Source organism: Dermacentor silvarum, chromosome 1 (assembly GCF_013339745.2).
Source record: "Dermacentor silvarum isolate Dsil-2018 chromosome 1, BIME_Dsil_1.4, whole genome shotgun sequence".
Lineage (NCBI taxonomy): Eukaryota > Metazoa > Arthropoda > Arachnida > Ixodida > Ixodidae > Dermacentor > Dermacentor silvarum.
Window position 1 is genome coordinate 338,340,488 of NC_051154.1, and position 24,162 is coordinate 338,364,649.

A 24,162-nucleotide genomic window follows, 5' to 3' on the forward strand; every position below is an offset into this window, starting at 1 on the left:
CGACCAGCTTCGCCATACGCTCTGAAAGATCGCGACGCCGTTTTCCACTATTTCGCTATGTACAGCAAGCGCTGAGCCAATTGAGCCTGTAGGAACTTGCACCGTTCGTGTCGCCATACAAGACAGTTTATATGACATTGAGTTCGTTGTTCTTCCCCGCTGCTCTCATGCCATCATTCTAGGATGGGACTTCCTCTCTTCTAATCGCGCAGTTATTGATTGTGCCCATGCAGAACTTGCGCTGACTCCATTTTGCGGAAGTCTTTCTGAAGATTTGCCTCTTTCTTCTGCTAGAGTGTTTGTCGCCGCCGACACCGATATCCCTGCTTTCTCTTCTGCCCTTGTGCCCGTTTCTTGTGCTGCTTTCTACGATTCCACAGTTCTCTTCACGCCGTTGAAACTTGCTGCACGCCGTCATCCCTTCTTGCTTCCCTTCACCATCCTTCCCGTTCGCCAGAGCTCCAGCGCACTTTACGTTACGAATCCGTTTTCGTGTCCATCAAGTTTACACCAAGGCGAATGCCTCGGGTCTGCTGACGAATTTGAGACGAACTTTCTCTACGATGTGCCTGATGACTCGACTCCTCTTCAGGTTGACGCCATGGCTCTTCCCGTCTCTGCGTCTGAGCCAGCATGTGACAGAACGTTTGCTCGGTGTATTGATCCGCAGCTCACTCCGAGTCAGCGCGCGCAGATCGTCGACCTCCTTACCCGATTTCGCACTTCTTTTGACCTCCAACAACGTTTAGGGCGTACAGCTACAGTCGTTCATCACACCGACACCGGTAGCCATGTCCCACTACGGCAGCGTCCATACCGTGTCCCCGCGACGGAGCGCCATGTCATCGACGAGCGCGTAGGCGACATGCTTCAACACGGCGTGATACAGCCTTCCCACAGTCCTTGGGCCTCTCCAGTAGTGCTGGTGAAAAAGAAAGATGGGACAATTCATTTTTGTGTGGACTATCGACGCCTGAACAAGATAACCCGGAAAGATGTCTATCCTCTCCCCCGTATCGAAGACGCACTAGACTGCCTCCAAGGCGCTGAATTCTTTTCGTCCTTAGACTTACGATCTGGTTACTGGCAAGTCCCGGTGGCTGAGTCAGATCGCCCGAAAACGGCATTTGTTAAGCCCGACGGCTTATATGAATTTACCGTGATGCCCTTTGGCCTGTTCAATGCGCCTGCCACATTTGAAAGAATGATGGATAACATCCCCCGCGGCCTCAAATGGCAGACATGCCTTTGTTATCTCGATGACATTGTCATCTTTTCCCCGGACTTTTCTTCTCACCTGCTCCAACTCGAACACGTTCTCATTTGCCTTGCTGATGGTGGACTCCAGCTCAACATCAAGAAGTGTCGCTTCGCCGCCCGACAGCTAGTCATCCTTGGCCACGTTGTTTCGAAAGATGGTGTGCTTCCAGATCCTACCAAACTCCAAGCAGTCGCCGAATTCGCATGACCAAAGACCACCAAAGAACTCCGCAGCTTCATCGGATTGTGCTCATACTTTTGCCGTTTCATCCGCAACTTCGCCACCATAACCACGACCTCTCGGCCTGGTCGCGACTTTGCGATGCCGCATTCACAACACTGCGTCGTCTTCTAACCTCACCCCCGATTCTCCGTCATTTCGACCCCAGCGCACCGACAGAAATTCACACGGATGCTAGTGGTGTCGGCATTGGCGCTGTTCTTGTGCAAGGAAAGACTGGCTTCGATGAATACGTCGTTGCTTACGCCAGCCGCGCTCCGACGAAAGCGGAAGCCAACTATTCCGTTACAGAAAAAGAATGCTTGGCTATCATTTGGGCCATAACTAAATTCCGCCCTTACCTCTACGGCCACCCATTCGACGTAATAACTGACCATCATGCCCTCTGCTGGCTGTCGTCCTTAAAAGACCCTTCAGGTCACCTCGCTCGATGGGCGCTCCGCCTCCAAGAGTACGACATTCGAGTGCTATACTGCTCTGGCCGCAAACGTACGGACGCGGATGCCCTGTCCCGCTCCCCTGTGTCAGGCCAATATGCGAGTCCTCCCTCACCACCACGGACATGCTTTCGGAGCAGCAGAAGGATCGATGGATTGTCTCTATGCTGGCTTTTCTGTCCAACCCATCAGCGCCTTCTTCTGACCGTACACTGTGTCACCAAGCACACCACTTCGCTGTTCGTGACGGACTCCTATACCGCCGTAACTACCTTTCGGACGGCCGCAAATGGTTACTTGTGGTCCCACAGCATCTACGTTCGGACATATGTGCAGCGTTTCACGATGACCCACAATGCGCGCATGCAGGAGTACTAAAAACGTACGCGCGCCTGCGACTCCGTTATTACTGGTGCGGAATGTGCCGATTCGTCCGCCGATATGTGCACTCCAGCCTTGCTTGCCAACGCCGCAAGAATACCTCTTGTTCCTCAGCTGCCCCCATTGCAACCTTTGCCTTGCCCAGGACGCGCCTTTGACCACCACGTCGGAGTTGATCTTTACGCGCCCCTGCCAAGTGCTTCAGACGGCAACCGCTGGGCGATTGTGGCAATAGACCATCTAACGCGTTACGGGGAAACTTCGCCTCTGCCCAGCGCATCTGCGCGTGATGTTGCATGGTTCCTTCTGCGTAACATCATACTTCACCATGGAGCTCCCAGAGAATTGCTCAGCGACAGAGGCCGTGTGTTTCTCTCTGAGGTTATAGAAGCGCTACTCAAGGAATGCCACGTAATTCACCGCACCACTACTGCATACCACCCGCCGACTAATGGGATGACTGAGCGCTTTAACTGTACTCTTGGCGACATGTTATCCATGTACGTTGCATCTGACCAGACCAATTGGGACCGCGTTCTACCCTTCGTGACTTATGCTTACGACACTGCCACACAGACCACTATGGGATTTTCCCCGTTCTTCCTTCTTTACGGACGCAAGCCTTCCTGCACAATGGATACTATCCTCCCGTATCACCCTGACACAACGGACTCTACTGCCCTGTCCGAAGCTGCTGCACACGCGGAAGAGTGCCGACAGCTCACCCACACATTTACTACAGAAGACCAGGAGTGACAGAATCACCGTTGGGATACTTCCGCCTCTCCTGCACCCTATGCCCCTGACTCACTAGTGGCTTTGGGTTCCTGCCCCCAGTCCTGGACTTTCACCAAAACTCGTTTCCAAGTACCAGGGTCCCTACCGTGTGGTCAGTCAAACGTCTCCTGTGAACTACTTGATAGAACCCCTTGAGCCACCTTCGGATAAGCGCCGCCAAGGGCGCGAAATCGTGCACGTTCAGCGGCTAAAGCCTAACTTCGACCCCCCCTGTGCTATCCTGCCCGTAGGTCACCAGGACGGCTCCTTTTCTCCGGGGAGATAATTGTACCGAAGAACAACGAGCAGTATGCACTGCTTCGAGAAAGACGACGACGACGAGTTGGTCGAAGCCGTGTGCCTGTGTTGCCTGCGCTGTGCAACCTCTCGCTGCAGTGCTCTACGCTTTAATTAATTAAACTAGAGTGCCTCTCGACAGTGAAAATCATTCTTTTCACATTTAAATGCCTTAATCGAATATGGGAAAGCTTTTAATAATACAGTTACAGCCTCGATATAATGAAGTTGCTAAAACCAGCATTTTACTTCGTAATATAGTTAAAGCTGCTTATAACGAACCTCCATATAACGAATTCCTGGATATAATGAAGTTTTTCTATTCCCTCCGTTACTCCATAGAAGCACATGTATTTGAGACCTCTACATAACGAAGTGGCAGCGTGAGACCCTCTCGAAATAACGAATTTTCCCCGCCGACAACCTAGAGATTTCGATCCAAATTTTGTCATTTTTACGCGAGCAGCAACCGGAAGCACCTTCGAAGCACCTTATCTGCCGCGACGGAATGCGAAGAGGTGGCGTCGTGCTTGGCGCGCTCGAATTCACGGCAATGCGAGGCGAGAGCGAGCGCGAGGTGGGCCTGCATCCCTCAACCCGGCGATCTTGCCGCCGCGGGCGTGACCTTTCCCCCTCCCGATAAAACGGGTACAAAAAATTCCTGCGCATTAGAATCGAGTACGACCCTAAATTTGCACTACCATATCACCATCGGAATTTCAATATGGCCACCTCCTACCCACTTCAAGCCTAGCTGCCGTAGCTTCGACCATGTGCTGTAGTATGTGTGCTTAGCATTAGTCTACCAATTTAGTTAAACAGGGAATATTTACAAGTTTATACGGTCGATAAAACTACCATCCTTACTTCGTACAGCTGTCTGCTAATTTGCTGTCGAAATCGATGCTTCGCCTTTCGGGCAAAACTGGGACTTTTTTGTTCATCGCACCTTTAGTGTACTGGGAGTAAATCTTGAGCGATAGTTGTATTTCTGTATGAAAGTATGAGTTGCGCGGTGCTGTAAAGGTTTTTTTTTCCTTCTTTTGGTCACAGAAAACGGGTGCGCGTTATAATTGAGGGCGCGTTGGATCGAGTAAATACACTAAGCGTTTCTTTTTCGAATTTTTGCGCCGAACCTACATATAACGAAATCCTCTTTATAACGAAGTTTTTCAGGAATTTGTCAATTTCTTTATATCCAGGTTTAACTGTATTAAAATTCGACCACAACCGACGGATTTTTTTGCAAGAAAGGGGTCATAAAATTTTTCTAATTATTATTTCAGAAATGTTTCGCCTTTATAGGCACCGAGATGATCTTGCACTTAGGCAAATTCCAGTGGGAGAACAGGAGCAGGACGCCACGCAATGTGGAGTCGGGTGGCAGCACAGTGAGATCAGGAACACTCGACCCGCCACTGGAATGCGGCGTGCATTCGGAGAGCAAGTGGGAGGGGTACGTGTGAGGAGAAATGTACCATGTGACTAAAGGCACGGTCGCTACTAAAGCAATCAACATTTCAGCATTCTCTGTGGGAGAGCGGCAAGACATGCAACATGCGTGACCGTGTTGTTATCTGTCGGGTGTAACGCTGTCACCATTTGCGGCCGCAACTACATACTTATGTGCAACGCTGATGCATCCCACAACGTTTCCGCCTGCGAAGATTATCTGAAACTGCAACTTGAATCTGAAGTTGAGCTCCAGCAGCTTTCATTGCAGTCACAGTCGAGCGTCTCAAACATTTCAGCAAGGCGAAGACACTTTGCTGTCGCTGTCCCCCTCACATCCGACGAGAAGCAAGGCAGACTAGAAATGCCAGGATCTTTCGCTGAATCCCTGCGAAGCTCGCTCATATCATCGACGTCAAAATCACTGGGACCAAAACACCAGCTACTCTTGGCTGCCGCCATTGCTGCCGCGCTCGCCAGCTGAAGCACAATAAAAACAAATGAGGAGGCTATGACGGTTTATGTCACGTGACTTTCTCCACACTCTGCTCTTCAGGCGAGAGTGGTTCGGACTGCTCCCGGCTGCTCTCAGCGCAGCGAAACTGCTCTTGTTCTACCACCGGATGACGGTGCTCCCACTCCTGTTTGACCACTGAAACACGCCGCCTCTGGAAAGAGCACTTTCAGCATGCTTTTGAGTGCTCCTGTTCTCCCAATGGAATTCGCCATTAGTACCGTACCACTACTCATGTTTATCGCTGTTATTGCCACACAAAGCAGAGAGAAGACCACAACAAAACACCAAATTGGGCGCTGACACAGTGCACGCCCGAAAACACACGCCATAGAATGCATCAATACAAATGTATGATATGCTGCGCTGACACCGCACCCGCCAATTAGGAGCTTTGAAATGATGTTGCTCGTGATGCAAGATTTTGTAGGCCATGACCAGAATTCACTCCTACCAGCAAATATACTGCTCTGCTTCGACAGCCACTCTGCCGCACGGTACACAATTTGAGAGGTGCGTTCGCAAGCAAACACACGTAATTCAACTATCTGATCATCTACATCCATGGCAGTTTCCATTTATTGCCTCGGTATTCCTTCATGGAAACAATGAAATTTCGTTATATTGAAATCACGTATACACACACTTCGTTATATTGAGGTTCAAAATACATGGTGTTCTATGGACACGAAGTTATAAAAAGTTAAATACTTCATTATATCAAGAATTTTGTTATATCAAAGTTTAACTGTGCAATGCTTCCACAGCACAGCCACTAAGTACTCTCCAAGAATGAAGCTGAAGTGCTACCATGGGAATCAGGGATGTAATGGTACAGTGTAGACCGCTTATAACGTAAGTCGCCAGAGTCGCGAATATCCGCACTATAAGCGGTACCGCATTATAACCAAAACAACTATTTTATTGCGATAATGGACACTCCAAGCGCATTTCTGCCGTCGCTGTCACCGTACGCTCTAGGTTCCGTATTCGCTTACTAAATAAATTAATAAGCCCGGTGTCACGCGCACACCAGCAAACATGAAGACATCTCGCTCGTTGACTGCGGAAACGAACTGTCAAAACGCTCGAGTGACGAAGCGCAACGAGCGAATTGACCTTCCTTCCTGCTATCATGCCTCTTGCTTCAACGCGACCTATAAGCGGTGAAAACACGGCACGCGGCGGACTTTTCCCATCGCAGATTGCTTTCAAGATAGGGCCAAGGCGATCATATCGCCGAAGTGGATCGTCGCAGATTACATCCTGCTTCGGTCCACTAAAACCATTCCGCATAGCTTTGCTGGCAAAAATCCTCTCCTTCTGTTTGCACCAGTTCCGAACGCAAGTTTCGGATTCTCCGAACACCCGTGATGCGGCCCGATTTCTGCCATCTCCGCACACATGATCACTTTCCTTTTAAATGCGACATCACGATGAACTCGTACTTCATGCTGCCTAAGAAGCACGTGTACTGTAGCACATGTACTGCACCACAGCATACAGCTACGGTAGCTATAGGCTCGAGAGTAGATATAGGCTCGATGCGCGTGCGAAGCGGCCATTTTGAAATGCCGACGGCTATATGGTAATGCAGATTTAGGGTCATACTCGATTCTAACGCGCACGCAATTTTTGGACCTGTTCTATCGGAAAAAAAGTATTTTGTGGCTTGAGGGGAGCGTTTGCCCTCTAGGTTGACTGCCGAACTTCCAGGCAGCCGCACCGGTATTTCGTGTCCCGCAACTGCACTATAAGCGATACGCGTATACATATAGAGTGCTATGGGAAAATTAACGGTAGTCTGAAAAGATCGTATTATATCCGGTCCTGCACTATAAGCAGTTACATTATAAGTGATCTATACTGTAATTGTACATATGGTAAGGCTCGAACCAGGCCATGTGGTCAATACAAATTGTGAGACAGAGTACTAACATGTGCAATACTTAACCCTTTCAGGTGCTGTATACATCATTGTGTACGCCAAGATAGTGCATCAACAGCAAAAGCATTGATGAAAGTAATCTTTATAATGTGTTGTAGACATCTTGAAACATTTCTCATTGAAACTGCACTGCAAGTTTTATTGACCTGTGCAAAATGTTTTAGCAAGATGAGTGGGAAGGTATATGGTTAGGTAATTTTGCTCGGTGCGAGTGTGTCGTATGTACTGGGTTAGCTTCTTTCATTTTTTTTCACAATGTGCTGCACCAGCCAATCTTCAAGTGGCTGACAGGTTCTTTTCAAGCCTGCTAGACAAGAAATAGTTGATGATGTCATATCTGATGTTTCTGTAGTGCGTTTTTGCATGGAGTCCACATTCTGTAAGCTTCACAAAACTCACAAAAGAATTAAAAATTCTTAATCTTTCTGTAGCTGTATGCTTTTTATGATTCTGAAGATGTAAGAAATGTGGCGAAAGCAAGTTTTCAATCAAGAGAATTGGCACCTGAAAGGCTTAAGGTTACTGAACCTGCGATAGCCATCACAAAGCTTCATGATTTTGGTGGACTGCGGTTAACCATGAACCAGCATGCTAACATCCATCAGCTAAGAAAACAGCCTCGTGAGCATATCTGGTGGCAGATGCTACAGTAAAATGCATCACCATATGTGTGCAGGGTTCTGACCGAACCGAACAAAAGGTAGTCACCAGCATGTTTACTTACAGGATGTAAAGTGCGCACAAATGGCATGCCTTTCATCCACTGTATGTATTTGAACTGCGCAGTTAACATGTAAACATGTTCAACCAAACAGATTTCCATAATATTATAATGTATTAATTGACAGGGTCCTAAGACGCAGAGTTAAACTAAAGATTACAAGCAGAAAGATGGTGTCCCAATCAGTACTCAGAACAAACATATATCTCACAAAATGTCTGCAATTTTACTAGTTGGATGGGATGGGAGCTTCGGGATGGTAAGCTGCAATTTTGTACTGCTTAGGACACAAGAAAACAATGTAAACTAGGTAAGCTACCTACACTAGACTGTGGCCTATGCAAAGTTCACAAAGTGTACCATGGTAAAGAATGCCATAGTACAGATATCAATGACAAGAAAATAATGAATGACAAGAAAAGGGACAAGATGATACCGCTGACCACTGAAAGGAGGGAGACCTAAAATACCGTATTTACTCGAATCTAGGCCGACTCCGATTCTAAGCCGACCCCCCAAAAGTTCGAAGTCAGAAAAAAAAAAAACTTACCTCAAATGTAGGCCGAACGAAAAAGCGAGGACAGCATTCGCAAAATGAAACAGCATTTATTAAATTTGAACATGCCGAGCTCATTCTATGTCACCATCGCTGCTAGCCTCGTCGCTACCTTCCTTACTGCTGACATCTTCAAACAGTGCGCTATATTCAGTACCACCCAGCGCATTAGAGATGCTGCATTTTTGGAAGGAGCGCACGTTGCGGCGCTCGCAAAAACCATCTCCCGTGGCCCCCTCCAACGACAGACCGATGCCGAAGTTCCGCCCGGCTTGAACGTTTGACGATGCCTCTACGGCTAGCACAACTACAGTATTTACTCGATTCTCACGCTTCCTCGATTGTAACGCGCACCCGTTTTCCGTGAGGAAAAAAAAGTCCTTAACCAGTACCGCGCACCTCATGCTTTCAAACAGAAATACAACTTTCTGTCATTTGGAAAAATAGATTTCCTCCCGATGCACTGAAGTTGCGATGAAAAAAAAAAAAAAAAGTCGCAGTTTCGCCCGAAAGGCGATGCATCGAATGCGATAGCAAATTAGTAGACTGCTATTAACAAGCACGGTGTCACGCACGCACAAGCAAACATGAACACATCTCGCTCGTTGACCGCGGTAACGAACTGTCAGAACGCTGGAGACGAAGCGCGCCTTCGTGCTAGCATGCCTCTCGCTTCAACGGAGCGAAAACACGGCGCGCGGCGGACTTTACCCGTCTTTCCGTCGCAGATTGCTTTCAAGATAGGGCCAAGGCGATCGTATCGCCGGAGTGGATCGTCGCACATTACGTCCTGCTTCGGTCCACTGAAACCGTTCGGCATTGCTTTGGTGGCGAAAATTCTCTCCTTCTGTTTGCGCCAGTCCCGCTCGCAAGTTTCGGATTCTCCGAACGCCCGTGAAGCGGCCCGATTTCCGTCCGTCTCCGCACAGATGGTCACTTTCCTTTTAAATGCGGCATCATGATGAACTCGGTACTTCATGCTGATAGATAGAGCAGACGCTGAGAACGTGAAGACAGACGGTAGACTATTGCCTAAGCACGTGTACTGCAGCACACGGAGGAAGCTTCCGCATGCTACGGTAGCTACGCTCGACCAGTGCCTCCTCTATTTTTCCGTGCCTGCTAAACGCGCCCTCCTCCGCCGTCGGTGCGCCTGGCGTGTTTACGCTACTCGCCGCCAAACGGTGGCGCCAGCGACGTATGGGTGGCTGCACGGCTGGAGCCGCTGCCTCCCACTGCTGGATGCACGTTAGCTTGGTCAGCCACGTGTTTATATGTGCGCCTGTGCGCTTTGCGGCTTCATTTTTGCTGTGTTTGTTGCCGCTGACGCTCACATATAGACGGACCTCAGTTATATAATTACATCACTGCGACGACACTGCGTCGTCGAACCCGGCGGCGATCAACGCAAGCGGGACCACCTGTTCCCTTTCAACAGTAAGCCAATAATCGCTTTCTTTTGACAGTGAATATGTTATATGTAGCCTGTGGCGTTTCATGTTGTCGCACGGAAGTAATTTTTAACGCGATTGCCGTACTGAAACATATTCCTCAGCCGCTGACTGTTGCCTTACAGGACTCCATGGCATACTGCTGCGTGCCACGTTGCCACTCGGACGGAAAGCGCAGGATTCCTGGCATCTCTTTCCATGAGATTCCGGCGGATGAGGCACTTCGGGAACAGTGGCTAAAAGCCATTCGAAGGGATGACTGGGTGCCAAACAGCACCTCGAACTATTCGAGAGTATGCAGCCGGCACTTTAAGGAGACGGACTTCGCTGAAGGCAAACGGCGCCGGCTCAAGAAAGGTGTCGTGCCCTCCTTGTTTCCCGAATATCCTTCGTACATGAGGCCACAGCCATTGAAGGAGAGGGCTACTGAGAGCATCCGGAAGAGATCTTTTGTGCCTGCTCAAGGTAAAGAAAATGAGCCGGCAAGAAAGCGAAAAAGATGCCAGGGAAACATTAGTGCTGAAGAAACGCCAGAGGACAACCATCAAGTGGTCAGCCCGTCGCTAACATTAGATGAAACAAATTCTCTTCCAGAAAAGGAGCAACAAGCCGTGGCCGAAATTGAAACGGGATTTGGTGAAGCTCCAGTTTTCAGTGATGCAGGCGTCTCCCATCAAGCGACCCAAGTAGATGTAGGAGTGTCAAGCCTGCTTGCAACAGAAAGGGCAAAGTGGAAGCGCAAAGAAAGAGACTTGAAAAAGCAGATAGAACGGCTTCGACATACAGTTGATAGCTACAAAAAGGAACTTGAGAAAATGAAAAGTGACTGCCATTTGGGTGACCTAGTGTACATTCGCGAACAGGCAGAAGATAAGCATATTTCGGCGGTGTTCTTATGGGACCAAATTGTTAACTTCCGACGCAAGAATCCCGTATGGACTGAAGATGTTGTGCGACACTGCGTCATACTGCGCCACCTGTCTACAAAGGCCTATGAACATGCAAGGAGGGAGCTGCTGCTCAAACTACCAAGCAGAAGCACTCTTCAGAACTACATAGGAAGCAGTTCTGGGGAGACAGGCGTCAACAGCTTAGTGCAAGCCAGACTTAAAGCTGAAGTAGAAAAGCTTGATGCACCTCAGTCTAGAACTTGTTCATTGATAGTTGATGAGATGCGGATAAAGCCCAAACTTCAGTACAACAAGCAAAAAGACTGCTTTGTTGGCCAAGTTGACATGGGCATAGTGAACGAATCTGGCAATGACGTTGTGCTGGCAAACTCAATGCTTTGCTTTGTCATCAATGGACTGTGCACATCTTACAGAATTCCAGTTTCGTATTTTTTTACAAAAGGTCTCATTGGCTGCCAGTTGTCGAAGTTGCTTGTTTATGTAATGTCAAAAGTTGAAGAAACTGGGTTCAAAATAGCACGCATTGTGACAGACAATCATAAAGTCAATGTAAGTGCTATGAAAGAGCTCTGCGGTGGGTTTTTGACTTTTAGAATTGAACATCCATGTGATCCCGAGAGGCTCCTTTTTCTAAGTTTTGATTACTGTCATATAATCAAGAATCTTCGATCCCAATTTCTTTCACGAGACCTCGGCAAGGCTGGTGAGGTATCTTCTACATACCTCAAAAAGCTATACGAAATGCAGAAAACCTGGCTTGTCAAGCCCGTGCGGCATCTAAGCAGGAAACACGTGTACCCGAATAATGTCGAAAAGATGAACGTGCGAAGGGCAGTGGAAGTGTTATCTGCGGATGTTACGTCTGCACTGGAAGTTCTAAAGGAGCAAGCCGGCCACAGCTGCCACCCTTCTTTTGCTTTTGCAGGACCGACGATAGTGTTCATGAGAAACATGTATCGGTGGTTTCTATTGCATGACACCAGTAACACAGTGCAACATTTCCTGCAACGCTTTCCTGATGTCAGGCATTATGATGACCCGAATGATGATCGTCTTGAGTGGCTTGAAGTTACATTTCCTATGTACATAGAGGCACTGAAGAAGGATGCGACATCTCCTCGTGGATTCTTGACAGCAGAGACCTATGAAGCACTCCTGCTCACAACATACTCCACTGTGTATTGTATTCGCTACCTGCTCTTGACAGAAAAATTCCATTTTGTATTAACAAGAAAGTTCAGTAGTGATCCTATCGAATCACTGTTTGGGACACTGAGGCGATCAGTAGGCTGTAATGACCAGCTGGATGTCCGAGCTGCTATCTCTGGACTAGAAAAAGTTCTGAGGACGGGCATTGCAGCTACATCACAAGACAGCAATGTTGTCCGCACGGGAGAAACTGGACCGAGCAAAGCAGTTTTACCTGCAAGTACACAAGCATGTGAGGGCTCAGCTGAACTTCCTGTAGTAGCTGCCAATGTGCTGAAGTGCCTAAAGCTGCCGAGTATACCAAGCTTTCCAACACTGCAGCTGTCTGCAATTGTCTATGTAGCTGGCTATATTGCCCGTGTTGTTAGGGAGCATATGGACTGTGAAAGCTGCTGTGCAGTGACATCGAAGCCATTGACCAAGCAACCACTGCAGCAGCTGACTTGGCACCAGGACCGAGGTGGGTTGCTATACCCTTCCGATAAACTGCTTCATGTCTTGGAGACTCTGCGGCGCTTTGTTCAAACGGCTCTTGAAGAGAAACCACTTCTTCAGAAGCCCCTGAAGACTCTTCTAGAAGCGGCTATTCCAGCTGTTTCAGAGTCGGGCCTCCTCCACTGCTCCAACGTTCAACACCACCAGGATCTTGCTGAATTGGTGTGCACAAAGTTCATAAAGCCGCTCCTTGTGAACTACGCCTCTACAGCCACAGATAAAAGTGATGTATACAAAACATTTTTTCAGAAGCCCCTTTCAAGAAAGTATGTTAAGCTATAAAATGTGTTTCCACTTGTGATGTTTTTTTTGTTTCTTTTAAGCAACGCTGTGAATAAACTCTCTTCGTGCTCTTAGGAGTGAAAGAAGCCTTTGTATTTTTTTGTCTGATGAGGGCGCCAAGGGTTCAACCCCCCCCCCCCCCGAACGTTTTTAATTACACACACACACACACACATTATATATATATATATATATACACACACATACAGAAACATGCACGTACATGTACAAAGGGTGGTTGAACCTCCCCCGAACAAAATTTCTGGCTACGCCCCTGTCGTGAGTTCACGGAGATATTGCATCGCACGCTTCCGTTCATTGTGCACGTTGTTTTCAGTTCCTGGTGAAGCGGTTGGTGCTCGTGCATCGCAAATTTACACGCCACGAGTGTGTCGCACCGAGGTTCGCAGCCCCTTCAGCACAATGTACGTAATGGGCTCGGTAAGATTGCAGAAGTTAAACTATGCATGTGCTTTCAGTTCTCGAGAATGGCATAAGTTTCATCCATCGCGAGCACTCGGGTAAAAAACGCCGTCCTTTAAACATGCATTATTAGCACTCTGCTGGCGTGTGCTGCCCAATCGAGCGAGGCTGCGCGGAGTCTACGTGAGTGGCGCCCCCACAAAGGTCAGCGGCGGCGCCGCGCAACTCGACCGACGGCGCGCCCCCATTGTTCTCTCCGCAGCCTGGCAGGCACTGAAAAAATAGAGGAGGCACTGGCTCGACACGCGTGCGAGGCGGCCATTTTGAAATGCCGACGCAGATTTAGGGTCGTGTTGAAAGTGCGCGTTAGATTCGAGTAAATACAGTTCGTTTAGAAAGCGGCACTATAGTGGCATCGCCCATTTGGTGCCATTACGATAACGCCACACCGCGCGCCGATGCTGCACCATACCGATACTACCGATACGACGCAGGTCAAAATGGCGACGTCACTCGTGTACTTCAGTTGGCTACTGGCGCGGCTAGTAGCGGCTGCGATACTGACTTTTCTAGATGGCGCTAACTATGCACCATATTTATCAGTTTCAGTTAAAAACTGGCCCGTTTTTTTAAATCCTCGAATCTAAGCCGACCCTAGAGTTTCGTATGTGATTATTTGAAAAAACTATCGGCCTAGATTCGAATAAATACGGTAAGCAACAAAAAAAAGCATGGTGCTAGAAAGAAAAGGAAGGAAAGCTCGAATGAAAAAACAAATAGTAATGCTAGAGGCACAGGCAGAAGAGAGTCAGACTACAAGAACATCAGGCATGGCAGTTGTGCATCCGCGTAACGTCATCAGAGGCCCTTGGTGTGCTAGTCTTAGTAACGATCCAACACCTGGTGTCACTCAAGATGACCCAGCTGAGGACCTGGGGCCGTATTCTGTAACGCTTCGGTTTTCGAAGGCTTCGGTTTGGCGGTGGCGTCACATTGGGGCGGTCCGTTGACGTACTGAAAACGTGTGGAAGGACAGACGCCAATCGGCGCGAAGGTTTCTTTTTGTGGCAGTGAACGTCACAGACCGAGTAAAAATATAGCAATTTACGAGCGCTTTTTGGTAAATAAAAATAATTTGTTCATGGTATTGATGAGGTTTACGTTTTTCATCATGAAACGTGTGTGAGTTGTACTGGCGGTGAGTGACTTAACGAATTTTGTTTACTTCGGTTGACCCATTTATGCTGCTAGGTGGGACGTCGTACGCTAACTTCGCGTTGCGGTCAAAATACACACTCAAGTTCCTCGCACAGTCGGAGCGCTGTCTCTTTTGAGAATCTGAATTGTCGCCTGAATCCCTCGTCTGTCATCTCAAAGGCGTCTTGTCGACGTCGAGGTTGTCGCTGTCTATCACAGAGGCTCGCTAAAAGCACGATAACAAGCGCCACAGGCACCGCACACGCCGTCATTTCGCTCCGAGTGCCGCTATCTCGCCCGTGCACACGGCACGCACAGGCTCTGCACACGGCACGCACAGGCTCTGCACACGGCACACCGCGCTTCGGATCAGACCGAAGCAGCGCGCGCGGCTTCGCTTCGTAGCAGACGACAAATTCGGTTTCCGCGTGATTGACATGTGCGTGACGTCATCAAAAAATGCGTTCGCGCCCTGAGGCGATGGCGTCACCCAGGCGGCGACCAATCGCTGCACGCAAACCGAATCCTTCGAAAACCGAAGCGTTACAGAATACGGCCCCTGGCTCGGTAACGCACCACTGTCAACATACTATTGGTGGGCCTCCCAGCTGGTCTCATCAAAGTCCAACAGACAATGAGCGGCAGTATGTTAAGTATGCCAGCAAATGCACCATGTTGGGAATTATTACCACCGCAGTTACAACTCACCAGGCCTCGTACATACCATTCGACCCAAAATTTAAGGAAAATTCAAGGACAATTCAAGGATGTTAAAAGGCCAAAATTCAAGGAGGAGATAACAAAACTTACTCATACACATATACTGAAAAACATTGACACCTCCTTAGCTGCAATTTCTTGACCAGGCAGCTGTTGGACGCACACTTCCAAGCTCTTCAGGTGGCTTTTCAAATCAATTTTCCCAACTAAATTATGTCAATCATCTTCGTGCATTGTGGTTAGTGGTGTCTAGCTCCAGCCGAAGATGATACTCGTTGCGTTAAAGTCAAACGGCTGAAGCATGCTTTCCGTTGCGGATTTCTAGAGCATAGTGCTGGAAAATAGAGCCATGATGGCTTCGGTATGAACAAACTAGCAAAACAACAAAAATAGTGGTAAGGACTGGTCACTTGATCAGGCTTCGTCTAGCTCCACGATGGCAAAATTAATTTACACAAGCCTGTCATTGGTGGCTATGGGCACGCAACACTGCAGCGCTTAGGGACACTGCGAAAAGAAAATATGAAGGATTGCTTCTTGATATACTGTGGGGCTATTCAATTTGTTGTCCCCAGACTGCCCAGGACTGCCCAAAGTGGTGCTTTCAGCCAAGCGTTGTGTATGCAGCATCTCGGAGTGCCCTAGACTGTCTGGAACAACAAATCGCAGAGACCCAGTGTCAATGGCATAGTCCCAATTCAGAGTTTGTTCATTTCAATGTTCAAAAGTTGCCCCTAACCCATTTTCAAGGAAATCAAGAAGAAGATTTATTTTCAAGGAGGTTTAAGGGCCCTTAAATATAGTTCATTTCATTTCATTTTCTTCCATGTTCAAGGGTAATCAAGCAATTCAAGATGTATGATCCCTGGCCCACAGTTTGGCATCATCACTAGAGCTGAATCTGTCCGCGCTAGGTGCCCTCGCAGAAAAGGTGTGCGAAGTAGCCCTGTCCCAGCTATCGGTGGCTGCTGAAAGTTCTGAAATAAACACAGCATCCCCCACGCTAGCAGTGGCACTGCCCAGTAATCAATTTTCTACTTCGAAACCTACCTCTTCGAGGCAGGACAATCTTGCTGAGATTCACGCCAACATTTGAAGGCTCAGAGATTTTGTGGCTAGTAACCTCACCACAAAAGACAACGGCGCCACATCAAAACAATTCAGAGACAGGTGACATTTTGTGCAGTCTCCACTTTTATCACCAACTAACTCCCAGCCAGTCTCCAGCCAGCCAGGCAGTCTTCAGAGTCTCCAATGCCTTGCTGGTACCACAGACTATTTGGGCCATCAGTGCAGCATTGTACTCAGCCATGTGGCTGGCCAGGAAACGACCTCAGGAACCATTAACAGCGACGAGCGATTCCTGCCTGCCTGCTAGTGGCCAGTTCTTCTTTCGAGACTCAATCAGCGGACTTCAGTTTCTCGTCAACATGAGAGCAGAGGTGAGCGTACTGCCCGCTTATAGTATAGACAGGAACCGCAGGCCTATCCTGAAACTGCAAGCTGTCAACGACAGCAGAATCGACGTGTACTGCCGCAGGTCTCTCACGTTTAACACTGGACTTAGAAGGGCGTCCAGGTGGATCTTTCTGCTATCTTCAGTCCGTCACGCAATACTAGGTGCTAACATTCTTTCGAACCTCCTAGCTGATATGGCAAAGATAATGGATCGTCCAAGTCTGGCCGGCATGGTGCACTAAAGCCTTCTTTTCATTCTTTGCATGCATGGGCCTTACAAGCCAGGTCCACTCTGTCGCTACCAATTTGCTTTGCCACAGGACACAAAACACTTCACTACACAACATTGCAGAACCCACATACACGTGGGAATGCATCGCATCAGTAGCCAGTGCTGCACATAACTACAAATCCATTTCTTTGATATGGCAGTTGAGGGAAGAATTATATTACTGAGCAGGAAAGCTGGCTTGGCGGTTCTGTACTGCTAAAAACTTAAAAAAACTTTGCAGGGCAACGAACCTAGAGGAATTTGTAACTGAGGTAGTTTACTTGGTTGCAATTCCCGATATCACTCATTAAAAAATTCTCCATGACAATTTATTAACTTTTCCAGGCGCTTATAATTTCCCTGACATTGCCCGGTTACGGTCGCCAGCCCAGTTTGGTGTATCTTTACATGGTGCACTACCATGATTATGATAATCTGGTGTGATTATGTGTATATATATGCTGCACACATTTTTCGAATAAATTTGTTGAGTCAGCACCGTGCGGCTGCTCCTGTCTGTCTTGTCTGCTTCGAACTGTACATATAGCCAGACGCCCTATAATCAGAGCTGCTTACCTCACATGCCACAGGAACCAAAAAATGGTGAACCCAAAAATATAGATTACCCTCAACACTCACACAAAGCCCCTTGACTAAAGGTATTATAATGTACACTACCAGTCACCTTATGCTATCCCCTGGCTATTTTCCTGCTGTCACAACAGGATTGTATTGCTGCCAGTCTTAGCTTGTACAAAAAATGCCTTCTTCCTTCCTGAGAGAACACATTAAAGGAAGCACCAAGCTAACAGAGGCTTGTACAGACCCGAGCAAAAGTCTAGAGGCCACAGCATCAGCAAAAATAAACATTATTTTAGCACAGCCGTAGAACTTGTAATTGTCTCAATGGAGTACATTAGTCAAACAGGTGTAGGTAGATTGTAGTATTTTAATTCAGCCTGCATGCCTAGGCTAGGATGAAAAATAATTTTTAAATGGGATGTGTGGTACTCAGACTTGGTAGTGGCTCTACACCCACAGTAAAAAGGCACTGTCACCTGGAAAGCACTCCCTGAAGCAGGCCGAGAGCATCTGCTGCAGCGTGCATTCGGCTGGATGTCACCAGCTGGCTTGCAGACATTAACAGAGGTTGAAGAGCTGCATAAAACGAGTCATTAGTGCACATAAATGACCAAGCAACGAAAGAGCACCATATGAATGCTAAACTCTAGCCTTTAGAAGGCTTATTTGCTGAATGTACTATACTGAAGGAATGAAAAGCGTCAATTTAGGGCTAAGTAATGTACACCCGTGAGCAAAAGTATACGGACCACAGGGTCGCCGAAAAAACAGAATTTCTCTGTAATTAACACACATAAACTGAAATTGACGAGTACACTGGAAAGTTCGCAATGCCAAGTTTGGACTGCAGTCCTCGATTTCAAGTTTCATTCGCAAGCAGTTGAAAAAATCGGTTTTTTCGCGCAATCCCTGGTCCGTATACTTTTGCTCATGGGTGTACATACTTTTGACTGCACCTTCTCCAGTTAAGGTGGCATTCGCGTAATTTTGGTTGTATACTTATATCAGCGTGTGTGTTACCTTGATGATCAGTTTCATAGTGGGGTGACATGGGCCCCTTGAGTAATTACACATATGAGGTGTTCTACTTTAAAGTTTTCCTGTCACGTTTAATTCCATAAGTACAGTACAAGTGTTCTTTTTCACCACTAGAACAATCATAGTTCTGCAACACAAAGCGTTTCTCACAACGTAGAAACATTTCCTCTGCTTCTGCTTGGACAGTACTGCTGCTAACAGCATGCATAAATAAACAATTATTATTGTGGGAAGCTAACTATTCAGAAGCAAACCTATGCCAACAAAAGCACTGAGTAGAGAATTTTACTGGTCATATCAAATTCCAGCCAAATTTAAGCATGGGGTATGTGGGGTCTCACACATGCTCTTGGGACAAAGGAACGACAACACAGTAGTACAAACAATCAAAAGGGCATTTATTGCACCTTTCATACACTAATGCACACTAGCTGAATTACAACCAATAGAACATTCACACGGGCACGCGACAAATCAAGGAAGTCCGACTCACCGCGACCCGATAGCGAGCGAATACGTTCGCCCCATGCTATGACACCATCGCCTAGTCGTTCACGTGTACAGTCACGTGAACGGTGGTGCGCTCGAACGATCCATGTTCGTCCATACCGGTGTCCTGCTCTTAGCCTCGCGCGACGGTCGCGCGAAGCGGGCCGGCGCACGCGCGAAGCGTTCGTGCACGTTGGCAGCCGATCCAAAGCCCAAGAGAGAGCGCCTTCGACCTTTTTCTCCCAAGTCACCCCGCCGTTCGGTGGCGTTAGCATCGCGACACTCGCGCCATCTCTTGCAACGTGCCGCAACCACTACGACCCTCGCCAGCACTTAGCCACGCGGTGAAGCCGGACCACAGGAGACGCGTGAGAGTCGCGCATCCCCACATCCCCTCAACCTTAAATCACTACACATACTCCGGCGAAACATGTCACAAGGTCTATCAACGTGCGCGTCACGAACAAAAGTTAGTACATGCGACAGTGGCGCCGCCGAGGAAATGTCCACACGTTATCCACAACATGTGAGCCGACATTGTCTCTGGGGTTCACCGCTGGCATCTGTTGGTCACAGCACCAGCTCTGCAGATTCGATGGCACGACTCCAGCACAGGACTCCGGAAACGGCGACGCAGAAGTCGGCCCGAGCAAGCGTCGCTCGCGCCGACGCGTCCTGCTGGCGAGAGCCGCTGTAGCCGTTGGTGACTGCCGGCTCCTTTCCCAGCCGCCGAAATCGCTGCACCGAACTGGCCACAGGCATCTGCATCGCCTGGGGTAGCTCGATTGTAGTCGGGGGCAGCAGCACTGATGATGTGCAGGTGCCAGCAAACCAGGGGTGACTAAGCTCACGCTGCGTACACTCAACGCACTCGACAAACACTAAAGTAGTTCAAGGGAGAGGAATTCGGCATACGCATCACCCACGTGGTACGATGTTCAATTTGGCTAGCGAAATTTCGGACGGCATTTCAGATGCTAAGTTCACGTGAACAAAGCTTGCTTTCTTGAGTCGAACGAGTAATTTCAATTCGTGCAAAGCAAACTAATGAGGGAAGCAATGTGCGACACCTCAACACCACGGTCCACCAGGTTGTGCCCCTCAACGTGTGACAAGCGGCTTTGTTAAGCCTTAGGCTTAGTGCGTCGCTACTTTGACAACTGGCATCCAAAAAAAAAAACATCACCCAAAATGGGCACAACTGGCAGCCGCAAGGAGACATTAGCTCTGTGAGGCGGTCCTACCCCGCTCGGTGCACAAAGCATCCGAGTTGACGGCGCCCACCGTCCCAGACGGTGCCGGAGCGCCCGGTGCCAGGCTGCAATACCAGTCAGCCCGTAGCGGCACCCGTGGCCCGCGGCCACCTGGCTCCCTGATACGCGACTTCCGAAGTCAAAGAGAGAAGAAGCTATTTACATAAGAAATTTGGACCACCCACGAGGCTTCCGTACTCACTCGCTTCAGGCTTGCCAATGCTCCGCGAGCGCTAGGCCTCGCTCTCCCAGGATGCAGACCACGTGGCTCTCGTACCGACGTGTACTCCAACAAAACACTCGCGAAAAGGCATAGCATGTTGAAAAGTTCCAACACGCTACAGCAACCATCACCTTGCTCAAGAAAGCACACCGCCGACACTAGCGATCAAAATCCACGCTAGGACTATGCTTCGGTTGAAACATCTCGAACCGAGCAAAACTGTTAAAATTATCGTCCGATGCCCCAAGAGCCCCACGTAGGGCGCCAGATGTGGGGTCTCACACATGCTCTTGGGACAAAGGAACGACAACACAGTAGTGCAAACAATCAAAAGGACATTTATTGCACCTTTCATACCCTAATGCACACTAGCCGAATTACAACCAATAGAACATTCACACGGGCGCGCGACATATCAAGGAAGTTCGACTCACCGCGACCCGATAGTGAGCGAATACGTTCGCCCCATGCTATGACACCATCGCCTAGTCGTTCACGTGTACAGTCACGCGAACGGTGGCGCGCTCGAACGATCCGTGTTCGTCTATACTGGTGTCCTGCTCTTAGCCTCACGCGACTGTCGCGCGAAGCGGGCCGGCACACGCGCGATGCGTTCGTGCGTGTTAGCCGCCGATCCCAAGCCAAGGCCATTTCTTTTCTTCGTGTCCAGCAGCTGTCTGGATCTTCCAAGGCGATATCATTCACAACTGAGAAAATGGGTCTTACAGGCTGTTTTTTTACGTCTGATGACCAGCATTGCCAACAAGAAATTTAAGAAACACGCTAGTCAAGACCCCAGAGATCTCTAAAACCTGCAATACAAGCAGCCGAAATCCGCTAAAAACCCACCACATGCAGACAAACATCCGAATCACATTCAAAATATTTTTTGATTGCATCTACGTAAACACAGTTGAAAAAAAATTTACACAGGACAGAAAAGTATGTTTCTTTTTATCCATAACAAAATAAAATATATAAACTATTATTACCCCATTCGCTTCCACAGTCGGCACTGAGCCGGCCAGGTCAGAAGAGGCCAAAGTGCAGCGCCGGCCGCCTTTAGAGCGGATGTTTTGAAAAGTTTTTCATAGATGGCCGCACACAGCAGGCTATTTTCCAATTGCTTTGTGTTTCGCACAAAAGATACACATCCACACTTTCTGCTGGAGTTGATAGCAAAACTAAGGAAAGCTTCCCACTTGCCAGACTGTGCTCTGTTGTTGTAGCCGTCGCAGAGGGTGACAGGCTCGAAAAAAAGCGTAAAGGCTTCCGAGAGGGCTTATTTTTTTCAGCGCATACCACCGAACACTGTGTAGCAGAAACCTCCGGGGCTGTATTTAGTTTTCAAGAGTCAAGTCAAAAAGTCCAAGAGGTCTTCTCAATGTGAAAAATGCACAGCTACACTCCGCATTTCCCTGCACGCCTTAAAATAATTTATACTTAATAACTTTTCTTATTGCAGTTGATGTGGTCGCCTTTTGTAAATGCGATGTCTGTAACATATTTTAGAGTGATTTGCTTACAGTGCGGAACACGCTGAACGAAGCCGAAATTCGCTGCGGAACTGCGGAGTTCACTAGGCCAAAAAATAAACTGATCCCACCGCATGAAGATATTTTAAATTCACGTCCTGTAGAAATAGTAGAGAAGTTCAAATGCCTAGGGGTTATATTTTCTTCGAATATGTCATGGGATTGTCACATTAATTACGTATTAGGCAAAGCTGCTCAAATCACTGGTGCCATAGGTCGTTTAAAATACATCCTTCCTACACAAACTAAGATACTCATATACAACTCAATCTTCAGCTCATATTTAAATTATTCCCAGTTAGTTTGGGGTACCCCAACGTTTACTAACCTTGAGCGCATTCACTTAATCCAAAAAAGGTATCTCCGACATGTGTATAATTCGCCACACAGACATCCGAGTGCAGCTTTATTTAGTCACTCTAGAGTGATTAAAGTACATAACCTTTATAAATATCGCCTTAGTGTCATCTTTAAATCGAAAATCAGAAATAATATAACCAACCTCAGGAAATTAGCAGAACTAAGGAAAAAGGTATTAGGCTATCCAACAAGGCATGGCGAGGAATGGATGGTACTGCCACCTCGACTTAATCTTGGAAAAGAATGCCTTCACTATACTCTTCCGTCTCTTCTCAATGTCTATGCTGTCAATAATTTTGATTTGTTTTCCTGTTCGCGTGAAGAACTTCATAGTATGTATTTAAATAACATGGCTTAAGTTCACTTATATGTACATATTGCTGTTTTGTGTATTCTTTGGTCATTCCTTGGTGTACTTATTAATGTTTTAAATTTGTACAAGTTCTAGTACTGCCCCCCTGCTGAACATTAGGTTTGTAGACTCGTCAAGCTGTCCTGGCGCAGCTTTTTTCGACAAGCCCTCCATCTGTACTGTAAGATGGGAAATAAAATGAAAAAGAAAACACCAGGCGCGGCGCAGAGTTCCAAACGTACGGAAGCGTTTTTTTAGCAACTGTGAAGTGCAGATATTGCTACGAGAGGGCCATTGAGCCTGGAGCAGGCAACAAAGAAGACAGTTCTCTCTGGTGCTGGTGGCTGTCCACCATATTAGCTACTGTGTCTCTCACATAGTGTAAATACAGTGTAAATAGTCCCACCTTGTGTCATTTTACGTAACATCTTTGTGGTGGAGGTGCTGGGTAGTTCCCTGTTTCCATCATAGAGCTCCGCAATGGCCGCCTCATCACGCTTGCAACCATGTCAGTCAGTGCAGGCACATTGTCTTCACCCCCTGCCCCTCCCGTGGCTCCCACCTACATCGTTCTGCCTCCTGCTCGTGATCCTGGCATATTTTCTGTCCAGGATAGGGTTTACGTCGACGAATGGCTCAACCTTTACGAACGGATCAGTGCCGGCTACAGGTGGCACCCGACCCTTATGCTCGCCAACGTGCTTTTTTACCTCGCTGGCCCACCGCGGGTGTGGTTCGAGACGCATGAGACGGACATTACAAGCTGGGACTCTTTCAAAGAGAAGATCCGCGACCTTTTCAGTGACAGCACTGGTCGGCAGCTTGCTGCGCGGAATGAACTTGCGACTCATGCACAGACATCCTCCGAGTCATACGTCTCTTACATTCAGGACGTTATCGCTCTTTGCCGCCAGGTTGACGAGCACATGCCCGAGTCCGAGAGGGTTTCTCATGTGCTCAAAGGTATCACTGACGATGCTTTTAATCTGCTCGTACATACCAACATTGATACCGTTGACACAATCATCAAAGATTGGCGGCGGTTTGAACATGCCAAGAGCCGCTGTATTACCCAGAGATTCACCCGGCAGCCCAATACGGCTGCAACTTCATCGTGTGATGCCGTTCGCCTGCCGCCCTGGGCACCTGTGACCACGTTACGCGCATTGTTCGTCGCGAGATTTAAGATGCCTGTCCTTCATCTATTCAACCCCCCCCCCCCCCGTGTTTACAACCCACGCCAGTGACTCATCGCAGCCATCGGTGACCCTCATTCAAGCTGTCGTCAGGCAGGAGTTTGCCAATCTCGGCCTTCTATCAGCGTGCCCA

At 48.1% G+C, this 24,162-nt stretch overlaps 1 protein-coding gene across 1 annotated transcript in view; it reads right to left on the reverse strand.

Moving 5' to 3' along the window:
• LOC119443978 (uncharacterized) overlaps positions 1–24,162 on the reverse strand; it is a 238,883-nt gene that overhangs the window by 65,381 nt on the left and 149,340 nt on the right. Inside the window, exon 10 of the mRNA XM_049662323.1 lies at positions 18,060–18,159. Coding sequence (XP_049518280.1) covers positions 18,060–18,159 — 100 coding nt within the window. The remainder of the gene's footprint in view (positions 1–18,059; positions 18,160–24,162) is intronic.